Source organism: Prionailurus viverrinus, chromosome D1 (genome assembly GCF_022837055.1).
Source record: "Prionailurus viverrinus isolate Anna chromosome D1, UM_Priviv_1.0, whole genome shotgun sequence".
Lineage (NCBI taxonomy): Eukaryota > Metazoa > Chordata > Mammalia > Carnivora > Felidae > Prionailurus > Prionailurus viverrinus.
The window spans coordinates 26791803-26809971 of NC_062570.1; the positions used below are offsets into that span (position 1 = coordinate 26791803).

The 18169-nt window shown below is 42.3% G+C and overlaps 1 protein-coding gene across 5 annotated transcripts in view; it reads right to left on the reverse strand.

The window, feature by feature from the left end:
• The window catches only part of NFRKB (nuclear factor related to kappaB binding protein), a 41245-nt gene extending 23829 nt beyond the window's left edge, over positions 1–17416 (reverse strand). For 3 of the 5 annotated variants that reach the window (XM_047877245.1, XM_047877242.1, XM_047877241.1), the window contains exons 1-9: positions 17313–17416; positions 16170–16250; positions 14861–15016; positions 12147–12348; positions 3207–3334; positions 2318–2492; positions 1633–1770; positions 930–1003; positions 64–148 (exon numbers count right to left, since the gene is read on the reverse strand). In XM_047877245.1, the coding sequence (XP_047733201.1) occupies positions 64–148; positions 930–1003; positions 1633–1770; positions 2318–2492; positions 3207–3334; positions 12147–12348; positions 14861–14995 (937 nt within the window). In that variant the 5' untranslated portion in view covers positions 14996–15016; positions 16170–16250; positions 17313–17416. Of the gene's footprint in view, positions 1–63; positions 149–929; positions 1004–1632; positions 1986–2317; positions 2493–3206; positions 3335–12146; positions 12349–14860; positions 15017–16169; positions 16251–17312 lie in introns of those variants that run through there. The other 2 variants (XM_047877244.1, XM_047877246.1) reach the window with 2 other exon arrangements.
• Positions 17417–18169: the final 753 nt, after the last annotated feature.

The following is an 18169-nucleotide window of genomic DNA, read 5'->3' on the forward strand; positions in this document are numbered from 1 at the left end:
AAGCAGTCTACGTAACATAACACCACAGTCAGATAATGACTACCTACAGAGGATATCAATTACCTGCTAGAGAGCCCTTCCTGCCAGCATTTACTCGAGTCATGATGTCATTGAGAGTCAGGTCCCCTGTCAAAAGGTCCGGATGATCCTGGATGTGATATTCAGAGATTTGTTATAGAGGCCCAAATAAGGAGCTAAAACTGCCAATGATTTTGCCAATTTACCTAACAGATACAATCAGATGTTGGGCGCACTTGAGGAAATCATGCTGAATCAAAAAATGTATGGAGATTAAAACTACTGCCCTGCGTAATGGGGCACAGGAGAACTCTGTTCCAACCTTTCTACTACATAGCATCTAGTTCATAAAGCTCTTTTGCATTCCTTATGTTATGTGCTCTTCAAACAGTCGTGTTAAGTATCACTGTACTTTACAGTCTGAGAATGGGGTTCAGAGAAGTTAAGGGATTTGCTGACTTCCAGGGTGTGACACTTCCCATCTCACCTTAGATGGCCTGCCTTTTCTTCCTCCCCTCAAGCCAGATGGACTGACTTGATTGCCCTGGCATTACCCTGATTCCGTCAAAGTGAAGGAAGAGAAAGAGTAAAAAGTGAGAAGAGCACAGGATTTGACCCCTGACTTCCTAGCCAAAGGGGCAACGACAAGCCCCTTAACCTCTCTGAACACAGGTAAAACGGACATAATGATCCATGTACCAGTCTTGCTGTAAAGATGAAATCAGATGCTATGTTAGGCATCTGTCTTCCTCCTATCTTTGCTGTTAACTAGCCTCTACTGTTGCTCCTGTCCCCCAGCAGTGACAGAAAAGGAAGCATAAATAATGATATTGTCACTACCTTCATCTTTCAATAGCCAATCCAAAAACATTAGACCAAAAACCTCTAACAACCACCCCACCCAATCTTACTGGTTGATGTTTCCGCTTCTCATGGTGCTTCTTTAACATTATCTTCAGGTCACTGTCCCCCAGTTCTATTTTATCTGAGAGAAAACGAACCAAACCATATGGACTAGGTCATTCACTAACATGATGCACAAATTCAAATCTTTCTGGCCACTTGTGATACTCAAATATAACATGTTTCTCCGTGTTTCCCTTCTGAGTCCTGTGTACTACAAGCCCAAACAATCTTGAAACAGTCACAGGATCAACTCTTCAGCTTTTCACCACCTCAATCAAGAACAACGACCTCAGTTACTTAGCTGCTCCAAAACACACCAAAAATTAACATTCTTCTTTGATTCCTACCCCAATTAAAAATTCCTCTCTCATTTCACAGACATTCTAAGAAACTGCTATAGCTCTGGTTACCCCTCTTGTTCTATTACTGAACTGCTCCTAAGTACTATTTTAAGAATCTACTTTCTTTAGCCGAAAATACCAGCTGATCAGCAACTAAGGAAAAGTTTCTAAACAAAGGAAGAAAGGAAGGCCTACCTAACTTGTAAAAAAGTGGAACTGTACAAAAACTTCTCTCAATCTCCTACTTCTAGAGAGCACTGCTTCAATTCCCTGGCAGGTAAGAATCTAGTGCCCACCTATATCTAAGGGAGTTCTCAGATCTACATCCTGATCTCCCAAAACATCCACGGCATCACTCAGTTCTCACCTGCAGTTTTCATATCCGTGGTTGAAAGCGTGGGCACCACCCTCAGGGGCACCGCAGGGCTAGGAGAACGCGCTGGAGAGCTCGGAAGCCATGAGCTGAGATCTTCAAAAGAAAATTTTTCTTGTAAATCCAACGTGGCTGTGGACTCCAATAGGGGAGATTGGGTAAGTGGCCATTTGGATTCAACAAGGCTAAGCCAACAACATGGAGGCCAGGGTTCCACCATTCCTTTCTGACCCTTCTCCAGACGAACTGGAGCACACTTAGGTCATTTAAACGGCTCTTCCAGGAAGAGAGACTTCAACAGAGTGATGGGGTCGCATTGCAGCAGGCCAACAGTCACTACTACTCTCCTGTAAGGGGAAAAGCAGTTCTCTCAAGTGGCACAATAGGACCAGACAGGCCTACTGTGGAGAGCCCTGCTGTGCAGGGATTCATCTCATCTAAGCTCAAATGCCACTTAAGTATCAATGCTAAAAAAGGTATGCACTCACACCCCATCTACCAGGAATCTCGGTGCCCAAAGACTAAGCGGTTCTGAGCCCCGTTTTCCACCCCCACCAAAGACAGACAACTGAGCTGGCTTCCTTGCTGGGGAGATAAATGGCTACCACTGGCTCCAACTGAACAAGTTGCTGGTGTAGATCCACCATCCCAGGTACTCCAAATGCCCCCAGACACTCACCCTCTTCATCAGAGGACAGGTCTGTGTCACCACACTCCTCCTTCACTTCCCTCAAGACCTTCAAGTAGCGCTGCTGGGTCCGCCACTCCCGCTCCTCAGGGGTGCGGGATGGTGAAGGGCGCTTCTGGCGGAAGGGAAGGGCCGGGCCACTCCGTCGGGCCATCTCCAGCAGGTCCTAGGAAGCAATCAGATGGGGATACATGTCATCATCCAAAGCTTGTTCTGGTGCATTCCCTGGAGACTACATCTTCTTCAAGAGAAGACATTGTTTAACAAGCTCAAGTCCCTCCCTTCAGATCACAGAGATGCACATAAGAGAGTATGTCCAAATAAAAAGGGCCTCTACTGATTACTATGTTGCAAAATATCTTAAATCTGAGGGGTGAACTGCTCCTTCAAGAATGAACACTTTTATACCAGTCACCCAACTATTTCCATATCGAATCTTAAGGACCACTTAGAACCGTAACAACTTTGCCTCAAAGATTACCAGACTTACCAGATCCCAAGGCCGTGAGGCCTGATACACTATTAATCCATCAGGATATCTGAGGCCTGTGTGCTCTCATATAGCAACTGCAGAGCAACCTGCTTCTTTTTAAAAATCCAAGATGGTTCTCAAAGTCATTTGTTTACCTTGGTAAATACTGAAGCTCTGATATTTCATCAATTTTAAGAGGTACTTTCCCATATTTTCACATCTCTGAAATCAGGCTACATCTTAAAATTAGTTAGAATGATATAGCCTAACTGTTTCATGGCTTAACTGGCAGCATTTTCCTCTTAGTGCTTGCTACCTTTTGTATTTGGTACCTGAACCAACCGTTGAAGTCATGAGATCTGTGCGTTCACTGTCCACATCTGGTATCTAGTTCCCAGCATTACTTACATTCCGGGAAGCCAGGATCTGCTTCAGCAGCCTATGGAAATACTGCTGCTGGGAGGTGAGGTATCGCTTGTACTGGGACTTGAAGCACAGCTGCCGGTACTTAACCACCTCGGGGTTAAAGTGTCCATCTTAAAAGAACAGAAGTACAACTACATATATCTAGATATACACCTAGATATCTATACCTACATACACATATATATACATATATATACGTATATATGTATACATATGTACTGACAGGTCAACAAATATTTAATGCATGCTTAAAGTGTGGTAAACTCTGTATCAAACTAGAATACAGTACAGGGGGAAAGAAAACAATCTATGTCAATGTGGGGTCTATAGTCCAATAAGAGACAGAAAATAAACAGGGGTGCCTGGGTGGCTCAGTCAGTTGAGTGTCTGACTCTGATTTCCGCTCAGGTCAGGATCCCAGGGTTGTAGGATCAAGCCCCGCATCCAGCTCCATGCTGAGCGTGGAGCCTGCTTAAGATTCTTTCTCTCTCCCTCTGCCCCCTCCACCACTTGCATGCTCTCTCTCTAAAATAAAAAAAATTTAAAAAAAAGAAGAAGAAGAAAAGAAACAGGCAAACAGGTAAATAGTCAACTCTTGTAAGTACTATCGGAAATTAACGTGAAAAAATTGTAGAGAGTAAGGAGTTGTTTCAGGAAAGGGATCTCTAAAGCATGAGACATAAAATGAAGTCTGATTAAAGCAATTGTGGCAAAATGTTAACTGACTGGTAAAAGTTATACAAACGTTTTAAAAAGTTTCATTAAGAGGAAAATAAATTGGAATTTACAAATGAGAAGTAAAAATGGTGAAAAGGCGAAAGGAACAGCCTGTGCTAAGGGAGGACCTGAAGCAAGAACGAACTTGGCATATCCCCAAACCTAAGGAAATGTATGCATGACTAACACAGAGTGGGCTGTAGCTAGGGGGGGCATGCGATGCCTGAGGAAGCTGGGTGGAGATCCAACCACACTGAAACTTGCAGGTCACAGGTGGAGCTGGATTTTATCCTAAATGGAACGCAAATAATTTGAAGAGGTTAAAGCAGAATGACATGGAGGGAGGAAGAAGGAAAACTACTGCAAGGGTCCAGGTGAGATGATGGTGGCTTCCCTCCACACTTAGAATAAAAGCCAAGGTCCAAAGATGGCCTGGCAGGCCTTCAGGATCTATCCTGGGCTACTTCTGGCCTCATCTTCACCAGTCTCCCATTTCCTCCCTCTACCCCAGCCCCAATGGCCTCCATGCTGTTTCTTGAACAGGCCACGTATCTGACTTTCTCAAGGCCTTTGTACTTGAAGTTCCCTCTACCTGCAATGCTTCCTACTAACACCTAATATTTTCACGGCTTGCTCCTCCTACCCTCGCTAAGCCTCTTCTGCTGTCATCTCATCAGAGAAGGCCTGGCCAGCCACCAGTTCTAACACAGCTCCTTACCATCACTCTAGTCCCATTACCCTCCTTTCTTTGAAGTACTTAATGCCAGTAAGTATTTGCTTGTTCACCATCTATTTTTCCTTCTCCGAATGTAAGGCCATTACACCTCCACAACATTGAACAATGTCTGGCACGTACAGAAGTAGAGAGACTTGAGATATATTTCTGAGAGAGGGATTAGACCTGCTGATAGTTCTGATGCTGGGGCAGGACCAGGGTAATGGGAAGGTCAACTGAACATGGTACCCTGTCATTGAACCTGAGCATCTGAAATCACTGCCTGAAATAAACAGGTCAAGGAGAGGTCCACTGTGGACGTATTAGACTTGAGCAGATGGGCCATGATGAGAACTGAGAGGGCAAGATTCAGAAGCTAAATCTTAGAAAAGATAAAATGAGGGATCAAATTACACAGTGTTTTTCTCTTTTTCCCCCCAACCACCCTAATACTATCAAAGGTAAGTAATAATAAATGCTTAGAGCAGACCTGACAACCACCACTATGTAAGGACCTTGCATATATTAACTCACTCAATCCTCATAATAACCCCATAAAAAAGGCACTACTAAATCCTCATTTTACAGATGAAGAAACTGAGGCACAGAGAAGTTAAATAATTTGCCCAAGTTCACACAGCCAATAAAAGGGGAATCAGGTTTCAACCCAGGTAGCCTAGCTCCAGAGCCCAGGCTCTTACCCACCTTGCTATGCTGCCTGCTGTAGGGAAATAGGAAGTGTGACCTTCAAGAAACAAGCCCAGAGTTCAATGCTATTGATGCTATTTGATATATAAAAATTAGACTAATATCTTTTTTGCCTCTGTATTTCTTTAAAATTCTATTCCTTCAGTTTTTAGTTTCCCTCACTTTTTGAAAGCTTGGGTGGCTCAGTTGGTTAAGCATCTGAATCTTTTTTGGCTCAAGTCATGATCAAGTCTGTGATATCAAGCCCCATGTTGGGCTCCGCACTGACAGCACAGAGCTAATTTGGAATTCTCTCTCTCCCTCTCTCTATGCCCCCTCCCCTGCTCGTGTACTCGCTCTAAGAACAAATAAACTTAAAAAAAATACTATACGTCTGTTAAAAATATTTTGTATGAAGTAAATACAATTGAAATTATTAATAATTATGGTAAATTAAAATCTTATTAAAATTAACTTAACTGCCTTTATAATTCTTAATATGTCTACTGGAAATTTTTAATTTGAACACACGGCCCATGTAATATTTCCATTGACCAGTGCTGGTCTAGATAACAGGGAGAAAAGGAGTAGTACCAGATGAAGTTGGATAAGTGGGCCGAGGCCAGGTCACAAAGAGCCTTGAAGGCACTGAATTTTACTTCAAGTGAAGGCAACTGCTAAATATTCTGCAAAGTGAGTTTTAAGAAGCTCACTCTGGGAGCTGTGTGGAGATGGCTGCTAAAGCAGCCCAGACAACAGTCATCAGTGAAGAGATGTGAGTGAAAGAAGGCAAGTAAGGAGGTAAGAAAGGAGCCTCAACAGCAGGAACAGACAAGAACAATGAGTGGATAAGCAGTTAGCAAAGAAAGTGGGGTAGGGGATAGGGTGTCAAAGACACAGGAGGACATCCAGGCCAGGAAGAGCCACTGATACAAAGTGGGGGAAAGTCTCAAGATGGAGGAAGTGGTCAAGACAACAGATGCTGTGCTCTACCGGGGTGCCTGGCTGGCTCAGTTAAGTGGCTGACTTTAGGTTATGATCTCATGTTCATGAATTCGAGCCCCACATCCAGCTCTGCACTGACAGTGTGGAGCCAGCTTGGGATTCTCTTTCTCTCTGCCCCTCTCCCACTCACACACACATGCACGTGCACTCTCTCTCTCTCAAAAAAAAAATTTAATTTAAAAAAATAAAAGAGACATGGAGCAGGAAAAAATGCTCACTGGAACAACTGGTGAGATATGAGCATGGACTATATAACAGTATGTCAACATTATGTTTTATATTAATATACAAAATCTAAATACAAAAAATTGTGTTTACAGTACTTCTGAATCTGATCATTTGTGGTTATGTAAGACAATGTTCTTATTCCTCAGAGATTAATGCTGAAAAATTTAGAGATGCAATGTCTGCAATACTTTCAAATGGTTCAGCAAAACAATGATGGTAATCATATATGCAGTAATGAGAGTAAATGTGGTAAAATGTTAACATTAATAGCTGGTGAACCTGGTGAAGAACAGAGCTGACCCTCTAACATGGATTTTATTTATTTTTTTTTTAGTGTTTGTTTATTTTTGAGACAGAGAGAGAGCGTGAGTGGAGATGGGGCAGAGAGAGGGAGACACAGAAACTGAAACAGGCTCCAGGCTCTGAGCCCTCAGCACAGAGTCCGACATGGGGCTTGAACTCATGAACCATGAGATCATGACCTGAGCTGAAGTCGGACGCTCAACTTACTGAGCCACCCAGGCGCCCATGAACATGGGTTTAAACTGTGCGGGTCAACTTATACGTGGATTTTTTACAGTACATGCTATAACTGTATTTTCCTTATGGTTTTCTTAATAGTGTTTTCTCTAGCTGACTTTATTGTAAAAACAATTTATGTAACACACACAATATACAAAGTGTTAACAGATTATTGTAAGTAACGCTTCTGGTCAACAGTATAGGCTTTTAGTTAAGTTCTCGGAGAATCGAGCTATACACGGATTTGTGAGTGAGTGGGAAGCAGGCACCCCTCCGTCTGTGTTGTTTAAGGGTCAACTGTATATGAGTGTCCATTATAAAATCTTGGGACTTTGTCTATTATGAAGTCTTCTGTAGCTCTGAAATTTAAAAGTAAAAAAACGTTGAAGGGAAAGAAAAAAAGCAGTCACTGGTGGCATTAGTAAGAGCACTCTGTGTGAGGTCATAAGGTAAGAGCCATGAGGGGACGGGAAGAATGACTGAAAGAGACAGCTATCTATGGATACCTTTCAACAAGTTTAGAGATTAAAAGGCAAATGACAGAAGACAACAGAGGGGACAGATGGTTAAGGACTTTTTTTAGTCTGAGACCCCTGGTCGCATCCATAGGCTGAAGAAGAGCATGTGGAGTGAATAGCGAAATAATGTGAATCCACAGGACAGAAGGGATGGTTAACTGAGGAAAAAAGGTCCCAGAGGATGTAAAAGATGAAAGGATCACGAACACAGGTTAATCTTAAACAGAAGAAAAAACTCCTCCTTCCTCTGAGACAAGTAAAGTGGGTCAGAATGGAAATGAACACAGGGAGCTGGGGTGGAGGTTGGAAGTGGGAAGTGAGGAGTTTATGACACAAGATCCTTTATGAAACAGGAGGATATTTAAAACAGAATCAGGAAAGATAACCCAAGGTAAAAGAATACGGGAACACAAGACAGCTCAGAAAGAACTAACAACCATGGAACTGCAAACATCTGCAGCAACACTAGACCTGAAATAGGACAGTGGTCAGGGTGAAACACACAGGAATTCCTGTCTTGACATTCCTTGTCTGTATCCTCACCAGACAATCCTATTGTTTTGTGTTTGTGTAGTGCAAACACTACACAAGTCCCTGACAGAACCCCTCTAAAACCAGGCAAGCTCTACTGGAAGAGACGGTTTACTCCCACCTAAGGCCGCTGGCTGCAGGAAACCTTTGCCAACTACAGAGAATTCCTCTTTAAACCAATAACCCACCAAATGAGGGAATGCTAGTTTAAAATAGCCGAGGTAATGAAAGATCTGCAATGATAAGCCTGTTCCCTCCAGGCTTTTGTAGCTATCATGTTGCCCAGTTTAACAAAACTCAAGAAGATGCACTGTACTTTCAGGACTGCCTGCCAAAGCAAAGTCACCCCAAAGAGGAGAGAAGAGGCTTCCCTCTGCTTCTCTCCATTGGAGAGGAAATGGTGGCTTAACAGTGGCCCCAAAACATTCTGCAATCCCCAGTGTAATAACAGATTCAAGCAAGGATCATCAATGGATGTTAAACCACTGAGTAAACCAAAGGCTTTGGAGTAAGAATAATATCACATGATCCCATAGTATTAATCCTACATTTTCCTTCTTAATTAGGAAGGAAAAAATATACCATTACAAACAGTATGTCTGGCAGATACCACTTAACCAAGAGATCAAACGCATCACTACCGACATTGAAAAGCTCACATCACGTGCCTCCTGAAGTGATTGGGGCGGGGTAAAATTTCCCATTTAATATTTGTGGCAAAACGTTTAACCCAAATCTAATCATGAGAAAACAAGACAATTCCCCAGAAAGCAGGACATTTTACAATTCAAGTGCCCTGGACTCTTCAAAACTATCAGTGTGTTTTGTATGGAACCACCCAAATAGCCAAAGCAATCTTGAGAAAGAAAAAAGAAAGCACAAAAGATCACGTTCCTTTGTTTCAAACTACACAGCGAAACTACAGTAATCCAAACACTATGGGACTGGCACAAAGGACACACAGATCAATGGAACAGAACAGAGTCCAGAAATAAACCTTCAAATTATACAGTCAATTGATTTACAACAAAGAAAACAAAAATATACAATGGCAAAAAGACAGTCTCTTCAACAAATGGTGATAGGAAAACTGGACAGCTACATACAAAAGAATGAAACTGGACCACTTTCTTACATCATATACAAAAATAAACTCAAAGGAGATTAAAAATTTAAATGTAAACATCAACACTCCTAGAAAAAAAACACAGGCAGTAAACTCTTGGGACATCAGTCTGAGCAATATTTTTTTGGTTCTCTCTCAAGCAAGAGGAACAAAAGCAAAACATAAACAAATGAGACTACATCAAACTAAAAAGCAAAGGAAAGCAAAGGAAACCATCAACAAAACAAAAAGGCAACCTGCTGAATGGAGAATATATCCGCAAATGATTTATCTAATAAGGGGTTAATATCTGCATCATATAAAGAGCTCCTACAACTCAACACCAAAAAAAACCAATCCAGTTAAAAATGGGCAGAGAACCTGAATAAATATTTATACAAAGAAAGAAGACATTCAGATGGCCAACAGTAAGTGAAAAAGATGTTCAACATCACTAATCACCAGGAAAATGCAAATCACAACCACAAGATACCTACACCTGTCAGAATGGCTATTACTGGGGCACCTGGGTGGCGCAGTCAGTTAAGCATCTGACTCTGGATCTCTGATCAGATCAAGATCATGATCTCACAGTTCCTGAGATCAAGCCCATGTTGGACTCTGCACTGACATCACACAGCCTGCTTGGGATTCTCTCACTCTGCCCATTCCGGCTCGTCCTCACTCACTCTCTCTCTCAAAATAAACATTTAGGTGGCTCAGTCAGTTGAGCATCCGACTTTGGCTCAGGTCATGGTCTCATGGTGAGTTCAAGTCCTGCATCGGGCTCTGTGCTGACAGCTCAGAGCCTGGAGCTTGCTTTGGATTCTGTCTCCCTTTCTCTCTGCTCCTCCCCTGCTCACTCTCTCTCTCTCCTTCAAAAATAAATAAACATTAAAAAAAATTTTTTAAACATTTATAATTTAAAAAAGAATGGCTATTATCAAAAAGACAAGAAATAACAAGTGTAGATGAGGATGTGGAGAAAATGAAACCTTTGTGCACTAATGGTGCGAACGAAAGATGGTGCCGCCACTGTGGAAAATAGCATGGAGTTCCTCAAAATGAAGAACTAGCATCCAGCAATTCCACTTTTGGGTATTTATATGAAGGGACTGAAAACACTAACTCAAAAGTGTATATGTATCCCTATGTGCACTGAGTCAAGCCATGGAAGCAACTTAAGTGTCCATCAGCAGATGAATAGATAAAGATAAATATATGGATAAACATTTTACATATACATAATGGAAATTATTACTCAGCTTAAAAAACAAATGAAATCTTGCCATTTGAGACCACGTGGATGGACCCAGAGGATATTATGCTCCCTAAAATAAGTCAGAGGAAGGCAAATACCATATAATTTTACTTTTATGTAAAATCTGAAAAACAAATGAGCAACTAAAAAAACAGACTCCTAGATATAGACAATGCGGTGACTGCCTTGTAGGGGGGCAAGGGTTAGGCTGTACAAAACAGGGAAGGGGATTAAAAGCTACAAACTTCCAGTTATAAAATAAGACAAAAGGATACAATGTATATATAACGCAAGAAATATAGCTAATAATATGTAATAACTTATATGGTGACAGATGATACCTAGATGTATTATGGGGATTACTTCAGAATATACATACAGAATCACAATGTTGTACACCTGAAACTAACATTATATGTCAACTAAACTTAAATTGAAAAAAAACAAGTCATGCTTTTGAAAGACAAAGAAAAAAAGGCAGAGGGCCCCAGATTCAGGGAGCCAAGAGACATGAAATCCAACACAATACATGAACCTTGAAGAGATCCTGAATGGAAAGACCCGCTATAAGGCAACTGGGTGGCTCAGTCACTAAGGATTTGACTTCGGCTCAGGTCATTATCTCACGGTTCATGAATTCAAGTCCCACATCTGGTGAGCACGAGCCCTGCTTCAGGTGAGCCCCACTTTCTTTTTCTCGCTCTCTCCCTCCCTCCTTCCCTCCCTCCCTCTGGGGATTCTTTCTCTCTCTGCCCCTCTCACATGTGCCCTCTCTCTCAAAATATAAATAAATAAATAAGTGACCACTATAAAGAAGATTTAGGGAACAACTGAGAACACCTGAATGTGAGACAGTCTGTGATCTTATTTGCTCAGTGCAAAATTTCTTGGGTGTGGTAACGGGGCTGTGATTACACAGAATGTCCTTGTTAAAGGATACATACGTGCTGAAGTGCCTAGCAGGAAAGTATCATGTTTTCTGCAGGAGAAAAAGGTGTATGTATGTGTGATGCACAAATACATACATCCACATATGTACATGTGGTCAAATAAATGGTAAACTATTTCTAAGTTTTCTTTTTTTTTTTTTTTTTTTTTTTTTTTTTTTTTTAAATTTTTTTTTTTTCAACGTTTATTTATTTTTGGGACAGAGAGAGACAGAGCATGAGCGGGGGAGGGGCAGAGAGAGAGGGAGACACAGAATCGGAAACAGGCTCCAGGCTCTGAGCCATCAGCCCAGAGCCCGACGCGGGGCTCGAACTCACGGGCCGCGAGATCGTGACCTGGCTGAAGTCGGACGCTTAACCGACTGCGCCACCCAGGCGCCCCTCTAAGTTTTCTTAAAGCCTAGTCATAAAGGGTGCTGTAAGACACTAGTAATGTTTTATTTCTTCATCTGGGTTGTGGTTACACAGTTCTTACTACAATCAATCACTTATGATTTATGTTTCCTATGTAAGTTAAAAATTTTTACTGAAAAGAATAGCCTAGGCAAAGTATTGCACACAACCAGTCTCTGAGCCAGTATGTGTTCACAAAAATAAGTTCAATAAGTGAAGAAGGAGTATTTGTGTAAGTGAATGTGTTCCTACTTCTCCCACTCCTCTCAACAATAGAATGACAAGCAGCATACCTCGGAAAAGCTTCTGGGCAATGTGCAGAGGGTTCCCAAAGCGGAAGTTCTCCCCGCTGAACAGGGCTAGGACGAGCTGATTCTGCTGCTCAAGACTGTCTTCAGGAAAGTGAGGCAGAAACTGCTGGAGGTGTTCACGCTGAGACTCACTCAATACTTCCTGCCATGTTGAGAGGCTGACTACATCAAAGAATATTTCAGGCTAGGAGAATTCAGAAAACCAGGAGAAAAACAAACTTTTAACTTTTCCTATGAGCGGTAAAATATACAGAACAGAAAATTTACCATTTTATCCACTTTTAAGTGTACACCTCAGTGATATTAAGTACATTCACAGTGCTGTGTAACCATCACTGCATCCAAGTTCTTAAGTTTGTTTGAACCAAAGTGTCAATTATCTTCATTCAATGCTCAAATCTTAGAGAATAATAAAGACTACATATAAACCACTATCTTATACCCAACAGTAAATCATAATCCAGAGGAGGGGTGCCTGGGTGGCTCAGTCAGTTAAGTATCTGACTCTTAATTTCAGCTCAAATCACGATCACACAGTTGATGAGATCAAGCCCCAGGTCAGGCTTTGCGCGGAGTGTGGAGCCTGCTTAGGATTCTCTCTCTCCCCCTCTCGGTCTCCCCTTCTGTCTGTCTCCCCCCGACTCAAAATAAACAAACATTTTTTTAATGTTAAAAATAAACCAAAGGAAAAACAATCTCAGTAAAGAGAATTTCATTTCTGCCAACAAGGGGTATGATGGACAACTGAATTCAGCTTAAAATGAGGGGCAGCAAACAGTTAACATGGGAGAGAACTTGAGGAGTTGAGGTCACCTCACAAGAGAGACCAGCAGCAGGATGGTATACACATTGCCTGGAGGGGAAAACAAGCAATTACAATGTTGCTTAAGACGTGCTAATGTGCATATAAGCACATAGGAGAAGCACACCTCCCAGACTCTAGATGTCAGGGAACATATACCAGAGGAAGTGACATTTAAGGTAGTTAATTAAGGGATAAGGAAAGGGGAAAAAAAAGATGATGAGGCAGGAGAGTTAAAAGTCCACAGAGCAGGGGTGTCTGGCTGGCTCAGTCGGTAGAGCATGCGACTCTTGATTTCAGGGTCAGGAGTTCAAGCCCCACATGAGGTACAGAAATTACTTAAAAATACATAAATAAAATTTTTTTAAATCCACAGAGCAAAACCATAAAAACGTAAGAATATGAAAGAAAGGACAGCAGTTACCTGCGGGAAGAATGAAGAGGGATGAGATGGGCGCTTGAATGATACTGCTTGAATGGGCCCATTCTACTTCTTAACCCAAGTAGTAGCTAGTTGGGTGTTTTATTATTGCTTCAATTGTAAACATACTATAGAAACATGGATTTTATATGCTCTTATGATACATCTCACTTTTTTTCTTAAGTAGGTTCCATGCCCAACGTGGGGCTTAAACTCACAACCCTGAGATCAAGAGCCACACTCTCCACCAACTGAGCCAGCCAGGCGCCCCACATTTTATTTTTATAATTAAAAGAGTTGAGGCAATGTATGGCTAGGACAAGAACACAAATGAGGGGGGGCAGCAGACAGAAGAAAAGAGGAGCAAGGGACCTATAAACGTGTTAAATACTTGTGACATTATCCTAAGGACAACAGAGAGCCACCAACGTAAGCAGGAGACAACCCAGAAACCCAACCACCTGGTAGACATTTCTGCATTCATGTACCAATTCACCTCAGTATCCAAGATCTTCCCCTGTAAATCTATTTTTGCACACCACTTTATGCCTAGTATCTCAGTGTCGGGCAGAGAGTAGGTACTTCATAAAGTGTTTGCTGACTAAACGAATAACATGAAGAAATTTATTTGAAAGAGTAGGTACAGAAAGCATGGATGAGAAGGATATATATGTCAACTTCAGTAATTGTTACTTCAGGTGGCAAAGAGAATAAATGGTGGCTTTAATTCTATCTACAATGTTTGACATATTATGGAAGAAAAATCTGAACCAATTATAACTAAGTGAAATTATCTCCTAAAATTGGATAATGCACAAATAAATGTTTGCTAAATGACACTCTATACCTGTTCTCTATAAGTAAAACATGGCAAAATAAACAAGATAGTTAAATACATGTTTTGGCATACGTAGTGCCTTGCATATTAATAAGCACTTAATAAGTAGTAGCCACCTTAATAATGATGGTGTTTACACAGCCTGCCCGTGAAAGAGGCCAGAAGCATACAAATCTCCATGCACTATTAACTGACTACAGGGTTACTTTATTAACAGAGATAGTATGTTTGGGTTTTGTTTCATGATCCACAACGTGGGTAACCAATTTAATGTAAACACAACCATAATTTTGTCCTTAAAATATGCAATTCCTTGTTAATTGGCCAAAATTGGTTAAAAACAGGGCTTCTATAATACTATCATATTGACATATTATTAAACATGCAGGATGTAGCTTATAGTTTCTTCTTTAATCAGAATGTTAAAAATTTTATGTTAAAAAAAGAGAGAGGGGGAGGGAGCCAAGATGGCAGAATGGCATGGAAAAAAGAGAGAGAGATCACTCTGAATGCAATATATAAAATGAAACCAAAGAGAGCACGAAAGACTGAAAACTTGTAGGGTGTGGAAAAGGTTTAGCATAGCAGTTATACACAAGGTGACAGAAAAAGGTGGTGGCGGTGCTACTACTTACATCCTCCAGAAGGTCCTCAGGCAGACTAACCCTGGTGCCCCCCAGGAGGCAGTCCTCCATAATACGTGTGCCATGGCCATCTCCACATGGACCCAGTTCCAGGGGATCCGTCAGCATATGGTCCAAGGAATCCATTGTTTATGTTCCACAGATAATCTAGACAAATATATGCAGTCATACCTCTAGGTATACCGAAAGGCAGGAATCCAAGGGATCTGGCTGATATTAACACTCCTTCAGAAAATATTCTGGCCCAGAAAATAGTCAATCTCAAGTCTAGTTTTATACCTTATCCTCATACCCTAAGTGTAACTACACACCTCTGCACTCTTGTACCACTGCATTCTTATCTCAATCTTCAAACCTTTTCTAGTAGGTCTCTTACTGCTCAGAATGCTTCCAAATCTACAGAATTTCTTACACCTTCATTTTATATTTGAGCAAAATGAGACTTAGAGATTAAAGGATAAACAGATCAGAGTTCATAATTTAGACTTCTCAGGCCAATAATCTCTCTGCTATAAAATAATCTAACAGTTATTGTTTTGTTTTTTTAGTAATTCTTTGTTGTACTTTCACAAAGAAAAATCTCTGACAACCCATATAGACTAGTTAAGCTCAGACGCTAACAGTAAGTCATTTAATGAGGACCTATTAAGTCCAAGGCCTTTCATGTTTCTCATTTAATTCCTACAACTGTGTGAGACAGGGTTATCATATCTATTCTAGAAATATTAAAATTGAGGATCAAAGCAGACAAATAACTTGCCCAACCCCAGGGGTAGGACTGAAACTCAGGTTTGCCTGACTACAGATATTCACTATACCTCCTGTATAAACTCTCAATTGAAATTGTGAAAAGGGAGCATGGTAATATGACTTTAGTCCACATAAACTCCGGGGCTTCCAAGCACTTGATCATGACAGCCAGTAAATTTAGTAGTCAATAAAGGTCCATCTGATATTTATAACCATGTAAATGTAATGTTGTTTCTCCTTCCTATAATAACTGAACGCCGCTAGTCACCTTTAGACATGTACATATTAACACATTTTCAGAGAGCATTTCCTTAGGCTAATGGCTAGAAATCAGCTGTACAACTGCCACAGGATTGAACAAAACTAACAGGACCACAGGGAGTTTGAAAGGAATCACTCTACAAACATTTGCTAATCCCATTCTCTCTCCTATACCTACCTCTCTCCTATACCTACCTAACAAGCGCATTAAAATGGAATCTAAAAACAGACTTAACAGTCAAAATGCCAAACTTCTAGCTTAATCTCGGTGACGTTAGGCAAATCTTACCTTGCCGAGTGTCAATTTCCTTATCTGGAAGACAAAGAGGGGTTGTACCAGGTCCTGTGTACTATTTCCAATCTTGGAATCCTACAATAAATAATCTCCAGATGGATAACAGTTTATATGACTTAATGCAGTCATGTAAACACAGTATTGTAATGAATTGATTCCAAAATCCTTAAATGATAAAAAAACAGAACTGTAATACTACTAAAGTAAGCATCTTCCCACAAATTATTTCAAGTTATCTTTTAGAGATTTCAGATTATGTAAAGATACAGCAGGAAGATAAGTGTTGAACAAAGCAGATGGTCTCCAAGCAATTGTACTCCATCACCTTTCAGTACATGGAGAATTACAACATCCTGAACATTCTTGGTGCCTAAATAACCCAAGCAGGTGAGAAAGCACATGACACATGAGTTTAACAAAACTTTAAAACAGAAAAAAAAATTTCTGCAGCAGCAACCGATGTTCAGAGTAGGGTCCTCTTTACAGAATTGACATAGAACAGGGTAATAACTGCAAAGCCAATGTTCTACCGGACCCTTAGGAGGATCGCCCGTTTCACAACTTTGTTCACAGTTTCTTCAACTACCATGGAGGTGTAGCTAAATTTAATCTATCTGAGCGGCAACCTTTGTCCTGCTACTATTCTGAACAGGATCCCAAAATACAAAAAGCAGGTAGCTGCCAGAGGATTTGAACCCCGGAAGCCAAGGATTTCTAAATCCTGTGGCGTCTTAGCCCCCTTAACTAGACCCGGAAGGCGTCTACCAAGGGCCTTTTCTCTGTACCTGGGCTAGCCTGGCCTCCTGGACCCTCCCGAACGCAGAAGCTAAACCCGTGGCTGTTTCCGGAGCAAAAGCTCTCTCCAAATCCGCCGCCCCAGCAGCAAGTCCCTCCCTAGCCAACCCCGCCCTGCCCAAGGCCCGGGTCCCGCCCCTCTAAGCTGCACCTCAGCGCCCACGGCCCCTCCCCCACACCGTGCCTAACCCTAACCCCCACCCACCCGGCCGCCCGGGTCCCAACACGCTCGTTCCCCGGTCCCTGGCCCACAGGAGCGGAGAGCCTCAGAGGCCCAGCCGCTCCCTCCCCCGGCTCCCCGGCTCCACTTTAACCCTCTCACCGCCCCGGGCCCGCCCTCACCTGAGCCGCGGGCGCGGGTCTCCCCACCCGCAGCGCTTCTCGGCCCGCGGGCTCCTGGACGCGCTCGCTCCCGCAAGGCGTCTCGGTGCGCGCACGCTCTGGACTCGGGCGGCGGAAGGGGCGGGGTTTTGCGGGGCGGGGCCTGTAGCGTGCCGGGGGCGGGGCCGCGCGGGGCGGGGTCTGGGGCAACGCGAGCCAGCGCTGCTCTATATTGGGCTGCAGTTTGCAAGCTGCCTGTTGGTCTCACCTGGCTTGGAAGCTGCCAGTGTCCGTCTGTAGTCTACCTGGCTGCGAACTGAGGCCCATGAATGAGTGAATGCAATTTTATTAGCCAACGTTTGCAGAGAGCCCTTGCTCCAGACACTGTGCTAAGCACTTTCTATCCCCTATCTTTGTACTACAGCTGTTTGCTCTTATGCACTATTCTCATTTTACAACTGGGAAAATCAGTTTCTTGAGTTTCAGTGAGGAGAACGCAGACTCGGAGCCTGTGCCCCTGCGTGTCCTCATATCTTCCTCCTGTCCCTGGACCGCTGACTTTCGGAAAGAAAGTACACACGTCGAAGAAATACATTTAAATTTAAACTAGATAACGTTCTTGTTAAGAATGTAGGTCCCTTTCGTATTCACCAGGTCTTATTTAGAACAGCTTCAGACTACTTAATCCACAGCTACTCCCACTAATTGTTGTAGAAACCATACTCAGCTCTCTCTACTGGATGGAAATGTCAGGAAAGCTGGCAGGCCAAACTAATGTTCCTCCCTTGATGGAAAACAGCGGTTTCCAAACAAAGCCCAGTCTTTGCTCCCCTGCTGGCTGCCCACCTACACTTAGTCCCTGCCACTTAGACCATGGG